This window comes from Meles meles, chromosome 21 (assembly GCF_922984935.1).
Source record: "Meles meles chromosome 21, mMelMel3.1 paternal haplotype, whole genome shotgun sequence".
NCBI lineage: Eukaryota > Metazoa > Chordata > Mammalia > Carnivora > Mustelidae > Meles > Meles meles.
This window is the reverse complement of record NC_060086.1, coordinates 41,356,050-41,372,261: the sequence shown is the minus strand read 5'-3', so window position 1 is coordinate 41,372,261 and position 16,212 is coordinate 41,356,050. Positions and strand designations below refer to the sequence as shown.

The 16,212-nt window shown below is 45.8% G+C and overlaps 2 protein-coding genes and 1 non-coding gene across 4 annotated transcripts in view; 1 reads left to right on the top strand and 2 right to left on the bottom strand.

Moving 5' to 3' along the window:
* Positions 1-16,212, top strand: part of DNASE1 (deoxyribonuclease 1) — a 55,171-nt gene that overhangs the window by 30,814 nt on the left and 8,145 nt on the right. For both annotated transcript variants that reach the window (XM_045992556.1, XM_045992557.1), the window contains exon 2: positions 11,570-12,059. The gene's annotated coding sequence lies outside the window, so the exon portion shown is untranslated. The remainder of the gene's footprint in view (positions 1-11,569; positions 12,060-16,212) is intronic.
* Positions 9,223-9,555, bottom strand: LOC123933426 (60S ribosomal protein L10-like). Its single transcript, XM_045992562.1, has one exon. It carries the CDS (start codon positions 9,552-9,554, stop codon positions 9,252-9,254), a length of 303 nt encoding a protein of 100 aa, XP_045848518.1. The 5' UTR covers position 9,555; the 3' UTR covers positions 9,223-9,251.
* LOC123934319 lies at positions 9,614-9,744 on the bottom strand. The gene has a single exon (XR_006816784.1). It is a non-coding gene; the product is annotated as a small nucleolar RNA SNORA70 (small nucleolar RNA).

Here is a 16,212-nt window from a genome sequence, read left to right as displayed (position 1 = left end):
ATCTGTGGGTCTTTTCTATATGGCCTTTAAAATGTTGAGGTGTGTTCCATCTACCCCTACTTTGTTGAGGGTTTTTATCCCGAAAGGATGCTGTATTTTATCAGATGCTTTTTATGCCTCAATTGACAGGACCACATGGTTCTTATCCTTTCTTTTGTTAATATGGTATATCACATTGATTGATTTGTGAATATTAAACCACCCCTGCAGCCGAGGAGTAAGTCCCACTGGATTGTGTTGGATATTTTTTGAATGTACTATTGAGTTTGATTGCTAGTATTTTATTGAATTTTTTTGCATCTGTGTCCATCTGGGTTATTGGCCTGTAATTCCCATAGTAGGGTTTTTGGTTTTGGAATCAAGATAATACTGGCTTTGTAGAATGAGTTTGGAATTTTTCCTCCCATTTGTATTTTTTGGAACAGTTTGAGAAGATTGTTTTAACTCTTCTTTAAACGTAGAGTAGAGGGGCATGTGGGTGGCTTTGTTGATTTTGTCTGCCCTCAGCTAGGGTCATGGTCCCATGGTCCTGGGATTTCTCGGTTTCTCTCAAATAAATAAGTAAAGTAAGAAACTAAGTAAGTCTAAAATTTTTTTTTTAAATGTCTGGTAGGATTCACCGGGAAAGCCATCTGGCCCAGGACTTTTATTTTTTGGGGAGATTTTTGATTACTGTTTCAATCTCTTTGCTGGTTATGTGTTCAAATTTTCTATTCCTGTTTCAGTTTTGGTAGTTTATAAGTTTCTAGGAATCTGTCCATGTCTTCCAGGTTTTCCAGTTTGGTAGCATATAATTTTTCATAGTATTCTCTTTTTTTTTTTTTTTTTAAGATTTTATTGATTGATTAGAGAGAGAGAGAACACAAGTGGGGGTTGTGCAGAGGGAGAGAGAGAAACAGGCTTCCCGCTGAGCAGGGAGTCTGATGTAGGGCTCCATCTCAGGACCCCAGTATCATGACCTAAGCCAAAGGTAGGCACTTTACAGACTCAGCCACCAGACACCCCCGTAGTATTCTCTTATACTTGTATTTCTGTGGTGTTGGTCATGATCTCTCTTTCATTAATGATTTTATCTATTTGGGTCTTTTTTCTTTTTGATAAGTCTAGCTAGGGAGTTACCAGTTTTATTAATTCGTTCACAGAACCAGCTCTTAGTTTTGTTGTTCTGTTCTACTGGATTTTTTTGTTTCTGTATCATTTATTTCTGCTCTGATCTTTTTTTTTTTTTTAAGATTTTATTTATTTATTTGACAGACAGAGATCACAAGTAGGCAGAGAGGCAGGCAGAGAGAGAGGGAGCAGGGTAGAAGCAGGCTCCCTGCTGAGCAGAGAGCCGGATGCGGGACTCAATCCCAGGACCCTGGGATCATGACCTGAGCCGAAGGCAGTGGCTTAACCCACTGAGCCACCCAGGCACCCCTCTGCTCTGATCTTTATTATTTCCCTTCTTTTGCTGGCTTTAGGCTTTCTATTTGCTGTTCCTTTTTTAGCTCCTTTAGAAAGGAGGTAGAAAACCTTCAGTATCAACCTGGCATCAAAGGTTTACCTTTAATAACCTTTAGTAAGGTTAGGTTGTATATTTGAGACTTTTTTGCTTCTTGAGGTAGGCCTGTATTGCAGTATGCTTCCCTCTTAGACTGCCTTTGCTGCATCCCAAAGGTCGTGGGCTGTCTTGTTTTCATTTTCACTTGCTTCTGTGTATTTTTAAAATTCTTATTTAATTTCCTGGTCTTTAATTTCTTGGTTAACTCATTCATTCTTTAGTAGGATGTTCTTTAACCCCCATGTATTTTTTTCATAGTTTTGTGGGCTGAACATATGCATATAGACCATTGACATTTAAAGTGTTTATGAATACAGTTGGATTAATAACTGCCATAATTGTTGCTGTTTTTTATCCATTGCATTTGGTTTTGATTTTGTATTCCACTCTTTATGCTTTCTCTGACTTTAACTGAACATTTATAGATTATTTTTTCACTCTCTTAGCATTATCAATTGTACTTAAAAGAAAAAAAACTATTTTTAAGTGTTTGCTCTTAAATTCACAGTATGTGTTTACAGCTGATCCAAGTCCACTTCTAAGTCCACTTTCAAATCATGTTATACCATTTCAAGGGTAGTGCAGTTACCTAATAACAGAATATCCCCAATTCCTTCCTCCTGCCCTTATGACATTGCTATCATTTACTTCATTTGTATTGAAGCTACAGTTACTGCGTACCTTGTTGAAATTATTATTTTGAGCGAACTGTTATGAATTTGGTCAATTAAGACTAAGAAAAATAGGGATGCCTGGGTGGCTCAGTCAAGTGTCTCTGCCTTTGGCTTAGGTCATGATCTCAGGGTCCTGGGATCAAGTCCTGCACTAGGCTCTCTGCTCGGTGGGGAGCCTGCTTCTGCCTCTCCCTTTGCTTCTCCTCCTGCTTGTGTGCTTTCTCTCTCTGTGTGAAATAAATAAATGAAATCTTAAAGAAAATATTTAACCCCCATTTATTCCTTCTTTAACACTCTTCTTTGTGTAGATCTGTTTCTAACTTATGTCTTTTTCCCTCTCAAGAAATCTTGTAACACGGGGCACCTGAGTGGCTTATTCGGTTAGGTGTCTGCCTTTGGCTCAGATCACGATCCAGGGTCCTGGGATTGAGCTCTGTGTCAGGCTCCCTGCTCCGGGTCGGAGGGGGGAGGTGGTGGGAGTCTGCTTCTTCCTCTCCTCACCGCTCGTGCTCTCACTGTCTCTGTCAGTATCTCTTTCTCAAATAAATAAAATCTTTAAAATGTTGTGGTGGCTTTTATAATATAAATTTTATTATATAAAATTTTTATTTAAATTTTATTATATTTAAATAAAATTTAAATTTTATTATATAAAATTTTATAATATAAAATTTAAAAAAAAAATCTTGTAACATTTCTTGGTAGGTACCTCTACCCTGTGACAAATTCCTTTTTGTTCATCTTCTAAAGTCTTTATTTCTCTTTAGGTTTTTTTTTTTCCTTCAATACTTTAAATATTTCCTCCACTCTCTTGCTTGAATGGTTTCTGATTAGAAGGCCAATATGCTGCTTATTCTTGCTCCTCTGTAGGTGAGACTTCTCCCCCACTGCATTCTTTCATGATTTTCTTTTTGTCTTTGATTTTCTGCAGCTTGAACATGGTATGCCTAGGTACAGTTTTTTTATATTTATAATTTTTATGTATATTTGGTATTCTATGAGTTTCTGTGGTTTGCCCTCTACTCTTAATTTTGGAAAAGTCTCATTGTTGGGTCACATGTTTCTGCTGTTCCTTTCTGTTTGTCATCTTCTGTTTCTACTGCAGATCGATTACATTTTTGTGTAATTGTCCCATGCTTTTTAGATATTCTGTTGTATCCTTTTTCTTTTTGCATTTCAGTTTTGAAAGTTGTATTGGTATTTCTTCCAGCTCATTGATTTTTTCCTTGGCTGTGTCTAGTGTATTGATGAGTCCATCGAAGCGTTCATTTCTGTTACAGTTTTTTTTTGTTGTTGCCAGCATTTCCTTTGGATTCTTCCTTGGAATGTCCATCGCCCTGCATACATTACCTCTCTTTGCATATTGGCCACTTTTGCCATTAGAGCTCTAGCATATTAGTGATAGTTGCTTTAAATTCCCTTGTGTAATAATTCTAGCATCTCTGCCATATCTGGGTGGGGTTCTCTGCTTGCCCGATGTCTTCAGATCTGTTCATTATTTTAGTATGCTTTGGGATTTTTTGATAGCTAGATGTGATGTCCTGGGTAAAAGGGACTTGAGATGTGTATGCCCTTGTGTGAGGTTTTATGTTTACCTAGCTAGGAGTTAGGCTATGTTTCCTGTTTGCTATATCAGGAGTTGTCAGAGCTAAAATTTACACTGGTGTCCTTGTTTTTGTCTCTTTGTCTTTGCGTTTCGCTAAAGATTTCTTAGGCAAGGTCTGAGAAGTGCAGTTCTATGTTTGTATGCCCCAGTTATTAGACAGGAGCCCTCTGGATGTTAGAAGTGATCTGTAGGCATGCTTGGCTGGCTCAGTTGGTGAAACCTATGACTCTTGATCTCAGAGCTATAGGTTCAAGCCCTATGTTGGGTGTTGAGATGACTTTAAAATCTTTAAAAAAAAAAAAAAGGTGATTTCTAGTTCTGTGGTTAGGTCTGTCTTTTAGGGAACTTGTGCCCCTAGCCTGTGACCTTCACAAGTGCTTTGGGTTTGGGGTTTTGCCCCTCTCTTAGGTGAAACTGGAAGGCAGAGGGGACTGGAGTAGGATATTTTCCTTCCCATAGGTCAGGCAGGTTCTGGCAAATCCCAGTAAGCTAGACTCTGGTAAAACAATTTCCCCTGAGGACAGGGCTTGTTAAAGAACAGAACGTTCTAGACGTATCTCTAAGTGGCTTGTTTTCTCCTTCCCCTGCCTGAAGCCTGAGGGGTTTTGTTCTTTGACCTTCACTGTAATAACTTGGCAGGTAAAACTCAAAGAAGTACCAACCTGTCCACATTGAACCTCTAGTGATTTATCAGTTATACTTTGTTTTTTCCTGCTCTGTTTCTGCCCCAGGCGTCTGCTCCAGTAAGTTGTAATTTGCCTGTTCTTCTTATTGTTTGGGTAGTATTTTATCCTGTTACTTCAGTTCTCTGATGAATCTAAAACGAGTTGGTTTTCAATTTGTTTAGCTCTTTTATTGTAACGACAGTAGTGACCGCTTCCAAATTCCTCACATGCCAGACTGGGAAAGGACGGTTTGATGCTTTTATTTTTGAAAGATATTTTTGATAGATTAAAAGAATTCCTGGTGACACCTTTTCTTCCTTTTCTTTTAGTGTTTTATAGATGTCATTCCATTGTCCTCCAGCTTAGAGCAGAAATTACTTATGGTTCTTACCTTTATTTATGTATCCATAATGTGCTTTTTTTCATGTTTATAAACACTTTGTTCAGTTCATTACAGTGGGCAAGTTCCCCGCTGAATGCACAGGTGGAAGCGAGGTAGCCCCGGGTTAGTGCAGGAGTCAGCCGCTTACCTGGGACTGACTGGGCATCAGCCAAAGAGGGAGCACCAAGCTTTCAGAGCCAGGCCCCACTCAGAGGCCCCGAGCCAAGGGTGGACTAGTGGCCTGACACTGGCTGCTGCTTCCTTCTCACAGCTGGGCACCCTGCAGGGCATGTCTTCAACATTATATCGTTTCAGTGGTGTCGGGGAAACAGTTATTAACCTGAGCCCCATGTCCTGGTGCACCCGAACTGTTGTCGCTTTGTAAGTCACATGCTAGCATCGGAACAGGAGTATGAGAATCCTCCAGTAACGGCGCGCCAGAGGGGTGCTACCTCTGTATTTCTCCCTTAGTGCCCCCTTGCCTGTTTTCCTTCCTACTTGAATTCCCATCTGTAAGCCGCATACCCTGGTGATGAAAGTCTCACACAAGTCTGTCAGATGACAAAGCTATTTCCAAAGCAGCATCTTGTGCAGATAGTCTGTGACCTTGAAGAAAGTGTCTCTGGTTAGCTGTCTTCTGTGAAAAGAGTCACCTACCCCTGACTAATGCCTAATTGAAAGCATAATTTAGAAGACAAATTGAGGAAGTAGAATAGGATTAAAATAGGAAACAAACATTTCTACTGTCTTAAAGACCACAGAACTACCAACAGTGCTGTGTTGGGACAGAGTGTTTGGAGGTTCACAACCTCTGTGGTTTATGGGAGATACTATAAGGAGGACCTGGGTAGAACTTGCCATTTTCAGTGGAAAACAAGTGGCAGTTACTAATTACGATGACTTTGTACTTAGGATATGGATTTGGTGCACCTTTTTTTTTTTTTAAAGATTTTATTTATTTATTTGACAAAGAGAAATCACAACTAGGCAGAGAGAGAGGAGGAAGCAGGCCCCCCACGGAGCAGAGAGCCCGATCCGGAGCTCGATCCCAGGACTCTGGGATCATGACCTGAGGCGAAGGCAGAGGCTTTAACCCACTGAGCCACCCAGGCGCCCCTCCACTTTTTTTTTTTTTGAAGATTTTTATTTGTCAGAGTGCACAAGAGGGGAGTGGGAGGCTGAGGGAGAAGCAGGCTCCCCACTGAGTAGGGAGCCCAATGTGGGACTCAGTCCCAGGATTCTGGGATCATGAGCTGAAGGCAGCTAAAGGCAGATGCTTAACCAATGAGACACCCAGGCATCTCTGCTGCCCTTTTTTTTTTTTTTTTTGAATAGAAAGAAATAAGGGTGTTTTCATTAATCCATTAAATGTATGTGAAAAGGAGCATTTTAAGAGGTGCAGTCTTTTTGAAAAATTGATCAAACTCGAATTCAGTATACTCAGTGTGTTTGTAAATAAAATTAGGGCATGAAAAAAAAAATAGGAAACAAACTCCAAAAAGCTATTGTCTCTGGGGACTGGGCCAATTAATGACCAGTTCACAGATGGTCTTACTTGAAAGCTACAAAACTGTTGTTCACATAATTATAATTACTATAAACCTACTGGAGTCCACAGCTAACAGTCTGCAAACTGTTGGGTAGAGCTCAGTCTCTATGTATGAGATGGTCGCAGTCTAGCTTAAACCTTCTCTCACCCCTGGGAGAAATATGGACTCAGAAGGGGAACTGGACCACCTACAGCATTCCAAAGGCAAAAAAGTCCTGTTAGGAAGTAGGTTCACATATAATATAATTTTAATTCTAAATGGCACCTTAAGTTCCATTTGTTGCTTTTTCAAAATTTATCTGTCAGGAACAGACTTAACATTGTACTGGCATTTAACTTTTTGGCAAAATAGAAACCTTGGTCACAGCCATAGTTCTATAAAGATGTTTTAAAGAGGCTATTATTTCTGATTAAAATAATATTTTTAGCAAGTGATCAAAACAGTAACAAGGAAACATCTTCACATCTAATGTGAGAGCAAAAACTCTTAAACAGCATCTTACTGTAAATACAACTCAAGATTCAGTGGTGGTTATAAACAGTAGAGGGTTGTCTTATAAAGAATCAGAAAAATAGCAAAAGAAGGCACAATCTGTCATTGTTACAGATTTGCATTAGGCAGTAGTGTTCTTTCTGGAAGGCACAAATTGGAAATCTGATTACTTGAAGGTTTAAAGATTTTATTTATTTACTTATTTGACAGAGATCACAAGTAGGCAGAGAGGCAGGCAGAGAGAGAAAGGAGGAAGCAGGCTCCCCATTGAGCAGAGAGCCCAGTGCGGGGCTCAATCCCAGGACCCTGAGATCATGACCTGAGCCAAAGGCAGAGGCTTAGCCCACTGAGCCACCCAGGCGCCCCTACCTAAAGGTTTAGAATATGGTTCTGAAGATGTCATATGACAGGGATAGCTAACTTGGAACAAATTCCATTGATTGGAAGTAATGGCAGTTAATCAGACAACATTACTTCTAGGTAATGACGCTCTGTAACTTAAGAGATGCTCTTCATCAGCCACTTGGCAGTCTGTGAAGGCGCCGGGCCAGGTGTGGGCCAGGCAGCCGCACTTCAACTTTGGAGTACTTATGAAAACAAAGGCACGCTTCCTAGAAATTAAACTTTACAGTAACAACAGAAAACAATCACTTCAGGAAGAATAGTGGCGTGCTCGAGATACAGCAGGTTAAGTCAAGCGTCTTAAAGAAGGTTCTTGAAATAGCAGGCTGGAATTTCACTGGGTCTTCTCAGTGCGGAGCATTCCACACGATGATGGTGATGATGAAGATGGTGGCTGCCACAGCAACAGTCCCTGTTGTCCACATCTGGCAGTTGTTCCACCAATATTTTTTCTTCAGCTTGATAGCACTTGTTTCAAATTGGGATGCTCCTACCTGCAGCCTTTCTGCACAGTTGTCTACTCGGAGAGCTTCTGATGTCTTTCCAACACTTCTGTTGACTCTCATGATGTCCACCACCTCATCTGCTAGATTCCCTGTCTGCTGAAGGCTCCAGTGACATTTTGGCAGCAGCGAGTGGCAGTCATGGAGCTGCACAGCAGGATCCAAGGCCGGATCTGTACATAATGTGCTCTTTCAAAGCCCGGCTTCTTTGTTTTATTTATTTATGTGTGTGGGGGGGGGCGGGTATAATTTATTTATTTATTTTTATTAACATATAATGTATTATTAGCCCTAGGGGCACAGGTCTATGAATCGCCAGGTTTACAGACCTCACAGCACTCACCATAGCACATACCCTCCCCAATGTCCATAACCCGAACACCCTCTCCCTGTCCCCCTCCCCACCAGCAAAAACAAACCTTCAGTTTGTTTTGTGAGATTAAGTGTCTCTTATGGTTTGTTTCCCTCCCGATCCCATCTTGTTTCATTTATTCTTTTTCTACCCCCCAAACGCTCCATGTTGCTTCTCGACTTCCTCATATTGGGGAATCGCATGGTAGTTGTCTTTCTCCGATTAACTTATTTTGCTAAGCATAATACCCTCTAGTTCATCTACGTCGTCGCAAATGGCAAGATTTCATTTCTTTTGATGGCTGCATAATATTCCATCATATATATATACCACATCTTCTTTATCCATTCATCCGTTGATGGACATCTAGGTTCTCTCTATAGTTTGGCTATTGTGGACATTGCTGCTATAAACATTCAGGTGCACATGCCCCTTCGGGTCACTACGTTTGTATCTTTAGGGTAAATATGTAGTAGTGTGATTGCCGGGTCTCAGGGTAGCTCTGTTTTCAACTTTTTGAGGAACCTCCATGCTGTTTTCCAGATTGGTTGCACCAGCTTGCATTCTCACCAACAGTGTAGGAGGGTTCCCCTTTCTCTGCATCCTCACCAGCATCTGTCATTTCTTGACTTGTTAATTTTAGCCATTCTGACTGGTGTGAGGTGGGATCTCATTGTGGTTTTTATTCGTACTTCCCTGATCAAAACCTGGCTTCTTTAAAGATTTTTTTCTTTGACACTGGTTTTCAACAACTTGGTCATGATGTACCTTGCTGATAGTCTCCTCAGGTTTATCCTCCTTGGATTTTACTGAGCTTCTTGGATCTATAAGTTTATAGTCGTGATCATTTGGGAAATTCTGCTTTATTTCTTCAGATAGTGTTTTTGTCTCCTTTTTGCTTTTCTATTTCTGGGATTCAGTTTATGCACATTGGCCTGCTTGGTAGTGTCTGGTGTTTCATGTTTACCTGTGTGCTTTATTAATTTGTGTGTGTGTGTCTGTGTACTTTTTTTTTTTTTTGGACAGGAAGTTGGATTAATTAGTGGGCATGAATATGATGGGAAGGGGGGGTGCCAAGGTTCTCATGAGTGCAGAGCCCTCCATTTGTCCAAGGGACCACGGTTAGGGATGTATTTGACCCCACAGCCATCTGGGATAAGCCGCTTTTCAGCCACCATGTCTTCAAATTCATCCGCATTGAACTTAGTAAAGCCCCACTTCTTGGAGATGTGGATCTTCTGGCGGCCAGGGAACTTGAACTTGGCCCTGCGTAGGGCCTCAATCACATGCTCCTTGTTCTGCAGCTTGGTACGGATGGACATGATGACTTGGCCAATGTGGACCCTGGCTACTGTGCCCTGGGGCTTTCCAGAGGCACCCCGCATACCTGTCACAGCCTAAATTGGAGATAGCCATGAGGTCGGACCCCAGCATCCACTAAAAGGGCTGTCTCCAAGGTCCCTTAGGGCAACCCGTACAATCAACAGGCTGCATACACTGTCGAGGAGGCTACTGTTCGCAGCCGTGGCACACTGGGCCCCACAGACAAAGAGCACAGTCGGTGTGTATGTACTTTATTTTGAGTCATATCAATTGCTATGTCTTTAAATTCTTTGATCTTTTCTTTTACAGTGTTGATCTGATGTTAATCCCATATTAATGTTTTTTCATTTCAGATACTATTCTTACCATCTTCTAGAAAACCCATTTGGATCTTTTTCTAGCTTCCATTTTCCTCCCCATCATGCACGTGTTTCCCTCTACTTTCTTGAATATATGAAGCATTTTTACAGTAGTCATCGTCCTTCTGTGCTAGTTCTTATGTGTCTGCCTTTGCAAGGTCAGTTGCTAACAGCTGGTCTTTCTTACGGTCATAGGTCATGTTTCCTTCTCTTTCACATGCCTGGTGTAGCAGTTATTAGTTCATACTTCATTGCTTGCTTGTGATGCTAGAATGTTTCTCCCTTGCCAGCTAGCCTGATGCTAAACTCACCGTTGCAGTTGCTGGAGAAGGGGCCTCTCTTCCCAGTTCTGTGTGTTCTGCTTATTTCCATTCTTGACACAGGCTGGCACACAGGACGCATGGGAGCTCACTCCAGTGAGTTTCTTTGGCATCTTTTCGGGTAGTTTCCGGCTGCACATTTAGCAGCACCCCTGTGGTGCCAGGCCTGTTACTCTCTGTATGTCTGGAAGGGGGCAGGCACTGCCGGGCAAGTTCCATGGGACCTTGTCTGGCCTCCTAGTGGCTTTCGGTGAGTTCATCAGCACCTCTGCCTACAGCCTCCCAGCTCATTTTATTGGTATCCACATAGGTAGTTGCTGGTCATCTCCAGCTCCGGCCTAGGGCAGCCCAGTGAACTTTACACCATCCAGTGGGCTGTGACCACCCCCCTCCCAGGTGTGAATCCTTCCCTTGGGTGCCCCCCTTCACCATTAGGTATTCTATAGAGTTTCTTTTGTTTCCTTTCAGTTAACTCCTTATAAATAGTTAATTCTTCATACTAAACTTCCCTTATTTAAAATACCATGTGGTTTCTGTCTCCTGGCTGGACTCTGATAGATCTGGCATTTCCTTATCGAATCCTGGACATTGTGAGTTTATGTTGTTGGTTGCTGGGTTTTGTTATGTTCCTTCAAGTAGTGTTAATCTTGGTTTGGCACACAGTTAAGTTCCTTGGCATCAGCTGATCCTTTAGAGGCTTGCTTCTGAGCAGCGTTAGGGTGGATCCAGAGCTGCCTTTGGTTTGTAGGTAATTTGGCCCCATTATTAGGGGTGATGCCCTTCTGAGGATTCTGCCAAATACGCTGTGAATTAGGAGGCTTTACCATGGTGGCTTGTGGGAACACAAAGTAGGACCATCCCTGTGTGAGCTCTGGGGATCGTTCCCCTCTGCTCCTTTCCAGGGATTCCTGCCCTGGGCTTCTTGCATAGTTTGTTTCACACGGGTATGGAGTCCTCAGCCAAAGCAAGGGGACCCTCTGCATATCCTGGAGCTCCGCCCACTGTGCAGCCCCTCTTCCCCAGCACTCTGCCCTCATGTTCCTAGCCCTCCTGACTGCCCCTTCCATGAGGGAGACGGCCGGCTGGGTCTGAGTTTCCCCTCGCTGCACTGTGGCCCAGAACCATCTTGGTCATGGCAGGTGCAGTCACAGGACTCTAGCTGTTGGGTTTCCCTTCTCACTGAGATCTCTGTTATCTGGTGACAGGAGACGCATCACATCATCTCTTGTCCAGTTGTCCTGAGTTCAGGGGACCCTGTTACTGTCTTGAATGAATAGGTACATAGCCAAACAGATGAAATGTCCTGTCAGGAGCTTAATGAAATTCAGAATAGTTGGGGCTCTCTGGCTAAGCCGACTAACACTGTTAATATGCTTTTTTTTTTTTCCTTTTATTAAGCAGTCGCACGGATGGGAACAGGAAGCTGGTGCAGATTGGAAGACAGTGACGTGGTGGCAGCCTGGAGTTGGCCCCACAGCAGGCCCATCTTTACCATCTTGTGTGGTGGTGTCCTTGCTGGGCTGAGGGGCTTGCGAAGGTCAACACTTCCTCACAGCAGCTACCGTGAAGAAAGGAGCTCATCACCCAAGAACTTGCAAGGGCTGTGTCCCTGCCCTGCTTCCGTGGCCCACCACGACTCCAGCAGTCTTCAGATGATGGGGAACCGGACTGACAAGACCATCTACCTCTGGGGACTCTGGCCTTGGCCTGGCTTTGTAGGGCCCCCTCCGCTTCTGCCTGAGGCCCTGTCCACGGCCACAGGTGGGTCAAGATGGCTGCGGGGGGCCAGTGCTGCCCTGCTGCACTTCCACTCTGAGGGAAGGGCACCGAGCCCTGGTAGCTGTCATGCCGGCAGCAAGAAGGGAGCCTGGAAAGCCAGCCTTGCAAGGTGAGGGGACCTGTTTTCTAAAGTGGTGTACAGGTGGGGTGAGAAGCAGTACTGCTCCCCAGAGCCCGGAAGGTCTCTGCACCGGCCTTTCCTGTTCTCCACCAGCAATACCTTCCCGTCCCTACAGCCAGGACTCCGCCAGCCTCAGATTCTTCCCTGGGGGTGGTGCCCAGACCTCTGTGGGGAGAGTGGTGGCAGGGCCCCGAGTCTGCCCACATTCAGGAGTCCAGAGAGGCAGGCCCTCTGGGGAGCCCCATGGCTCGGTGGGGGTTTGGGGCAGGCCAAGTGCATCATCCTTCACTCATGGCAGACCTGGTGAGGCATCAGGGCCCGGTTAAGGGTGAAGGTTGAGGTGCTGAGGGAGGATGGTTTAGCGGGAGCCTTTTCATGTGGCCAAGCCCAAAGGCTGTCCCCGCATGCATCCCGACCCCCTCAGGGAAGAGTTCATTTAGTGGAACGTTCCAGCCCGAAGCTTCCTGGGGGTGAGAAACACCAAAGGGAACTTGGGGACTGTGGTCTGCTCCATACTGGCAGGTCCACGTTCCTTTAATGTTCTACCGTGTACGGTCCAGAGCTGCTCTGAGAATGGGTAAGGACGGGCTGGGGACTAGTGGACACAGTGACTGGGGAGGCAGGGAAGACATGGGATTAACCCTCCCAGTGGGCCCATCCAGGAAGGATTGGGCAGAGTCAGAAAAGACGAGGGTCAGTAGTGAGAGCTTCAGTGGCCACTGTGTTGTGGGGCTGCCCTGTCATGAAGGTGTTGGCTCCTGGGACCACTGGTTCTTGTGAGGATCCTTCTGGGCATGCATAAGGGCAGCTCTTCCTCTCCACAGAGGTAGGCCTACCCCAGGGACTCTAGGGTCTGTCGTCTGACAGTCCTCAGCCTCTGCCTGGGACTTCCATGACAGGATGAACTGCTCCTGACTCTGCTCTCTGGCTGTGACTTTACCCAGGTACTCTCATAGCTCCTAGCCCGCGGGAGCCTTTCCCTCCCAGCGAGAGCTGGAACTTCGGTGCACCCCTATCACCCTTGGTTGTGTGTCTCCATCCCATAAGGATTTGGGATGTGGAGGCTGAGCAGCCTGGCCTGGTGGCAGAAGCCTATCCTTTCACTCTTTCCTTAGAGGACTGGGTCAGGCCCCCTTTGTGTGAGATGCTCACACTGAGATGGGGACAGCCAGAGCAGCTGGAGAGGGCGGAGAGCATCTGCATCGTTCTGTCAAGAAGGCCGCCCTCTGATGTTCATCCTTCCATTCAGCAAGTACTTGTTGACCCACTATGGGTCAGGGCTTGTTTAGGTGCTGATACATAAGCCCTCGCTGACGCTGGACTGCCTCAGTGAGACGTGACCGGTGGTGAGACAAAAATAAGGATGCAGGGGCAAAGTGCTAATTTCAGTGGCTGCTGTGGGAAGGTGACATCCGGGAAGAGGCTTGAGTGAAGGAGGGGGCAAGCTGTGTGGCCATTTGCAGGCAGAATGCTCAGAGGAGCAGTGCAAGGGCCCGAGCCAGGAGTCCATTTGGGGAACATGGTGGAGACTGTCAATGTGTAACAAGCTGTGGTGTTTATAGCTGAGCCCCATGGCCAGTCCTAGGCAGGAGGCACAGCCGTGACTTGCCCTTCTTATAAAAAACCAGCACTGCCCATCTGACCAAGAGGGCGGAGTCCCCCCCCCCCCCCCCCCCCGAGGAAGGAGGCCTGGAGCTGGCAGTCTGCGAGCCCCAAGGCTCCTCCTCTGAGAGTGAGGTGGTAGACCTCAGCTGAGGACACACGGTCCTGTTCTCCGAGAGGCTACAGAATGAGCTTCTAGGATGTAGAATTGCTATGTCCTGCTGCCATCTTCATTGTAGGACTGGGCTGGTAAGGAGATACACTAGAGGGTTCAGACAAGGACACGGAGACTCTTGGTCAGACAGAGGGACATGGCCTTTGTTCCTTCTGGCTGTTGCTCACTGGTTTTCATACCTCGGCACAGGCCACATGCAGCTCAGAGATGTCCTTGAAGCCTACGCTAGCCAGACCAGCTTGCTTTGTTACCAACCCACATCCTGTCACACACCGTGCCTGGCGCTGAGTCCGCTTACCAGGTACCCTGACAGACAGGACCAGGCAGGGTGACAGGCCCACCAGAGACCGCGGTTTTGGAGTCGTCAGAGACTTCAGCTGATTGATATATTAAAGCAAAGAGAGAAGTTATGGAGCTCCACATACAATTCGTAAGAAATTAAGTGAAAAATCAAAACAGGGAAGTATGACTAAGATTGAAAGGTTAGTAAGTAGATGTGACAGGAGGCTCGAGGCAGCTGAAGGAAGGATTAGTGAACTGGAAGATCAGTCGAAATGCCCCCTGCACGTACACCACAACCAGCCCGCACTGCCCTGTGCGCGGGGCCCTGCTTGTCTCTTCTGTAGCTCCCCAACCTTGAGCAGGGCATTGGGGGTGGGGGGTTCCTGCCAAAGAAGGTTCTTTGTGCTTGGAGTCACTGGAGGGTCTTCAGAACTTGGAGAATGTGTTTCAGTGCAGCCTTGTTGGCAATGCTCCTGGCGTGTTGGGTCCCGTCACTAGAGCTTTGTGGTGCTGATGAGATCTTTGGGGACCTCAGATTCATCGTCAGAAACATGAGAGTGTTTGTATTTATGGTCTTGGGCTAAACTTACGCTGACCTCTCTACACCTTAAAAACTGCCTTTTTACAGCTGTCTTTTTGCTTCGCCCCTGAATGCGGAGTGCAGGAAGGTAGCATTGAGGTGAGGACTGGTGGGCTTGGGGAAGTGAAGGCCGTTTGTTTTGCAAGGGGTGTGCGCTCGCTGTTCAGGCCTCACGTGGGTCCCGAGTGCCACCTGTTCCACTAATGTGATGGGCACGGGAGGACTTGGGGGCCGGGACTGCTGTGAACGTGACTGACGCTGTTTTGGATCATAGCAATTTAGATGCAGGTTGTTCTGAGTAGTTTTCCACCCTGGGCTAATGGTTTCTTTATAATGAACAGACATAAATTCATGAGGCATGTTGAGGTAAGGCAGGGTCATGGGCTAAGGCCAGCATGCTGACCTACACAGGTTGCTTGACATGGCTTAAAGCTATGTCATGGCAGAGACCTCAGCCTTTGATCCGAAGGCAAGGATGGAAGCCCCGTGTCTTCTAAACTGCTCTGTGGGACAGTGAACGCCCTTCCTAAGGGGGGAGAGGGAATACAGGCTGAGTCCAGCTAAGGGGAGGCAGGCCTGCGGGGCCATGATGCTGTGGCTCCTGGGAGGTTCTTGTCAGCTCAAACCAGGTGCCAAGAGGTCACTTGGAAGTCCCATTGTGTACCCTTTGCTTCGAGACAGGAAGCTATGCTGGGTTCTCTGGAGGGTCCATGAGGAATGGATGTCCTCTTACTCAGCCGGGAGAGTGCTGAGGGAGACGGGGAGCAGGAGGTGAGCACGTAGCCCCACCGTGTTACGTTTGTCAGTGGAGGGACTTGTGTGTTCCAGGCACTGGTTTAGGCACAGGAAGTTTGATGGAGTGGTTGGATGAGGTCTCTGCTCTTACGGGGTTTGTGTTCCAGTCCAGAGGCCAGCCTTAAACAAGGGTAAACAAGAGCAAACACTTTAAAGAACCAAGAAAACAAGTGCTAAAGTCATGAGAAAAGATGATACTGGGGGGTGCCTGGGTGGCTCAGTGGGTTAAAGCCTCTCTGCTCAGTGGGGAGCCTGCTTCCCCTCTTTCTCTCTGCCTGCCTCTCTGCCTACTTGTGATCTCTGACTGTCTAGTAAATAAATAAAATCTTTAAAAAAAAAAAAGAAAAGATGATACTGGGATCACGGTGTGGTAAGGGCTGTTAGGGAGAGGGCGACCTCCCTTAAGAGGTGTTGTTTGAGCTGAAACCAGAGTGACAGGACAGCCCAGCTTTGCACGTGGAGCAGAGGCCCGCAGCTAGAATCGCTTCAGCTTTCATCTCAAGGACTAGGAGAAACTGGTGACAGATTTTTTTTTTTTTTTAAGATTTTATTTATTTGACAGAGATCACAAGTAGGCAGAGAGAGAGGAAGCAGGCTCCCCGCTGAGCAAAGAGCCCGATGCGGGGCTCGATCCCAGGACCCTGGGACCATGACCTGAGCCGAAGGCAGAGGCTTTAACCCACTGAGCCACCCAGGCGCCCCAATTT

Coding starts and splice junctions, on each gene's coding strand:
- LOC123933426 (XM_045992562.1), bottom strand. CDS start 9,554: ATGCGGGGTGCCTCTGGAAAGCCCCAGGGCACAGTAGCCAGGGTCCAC.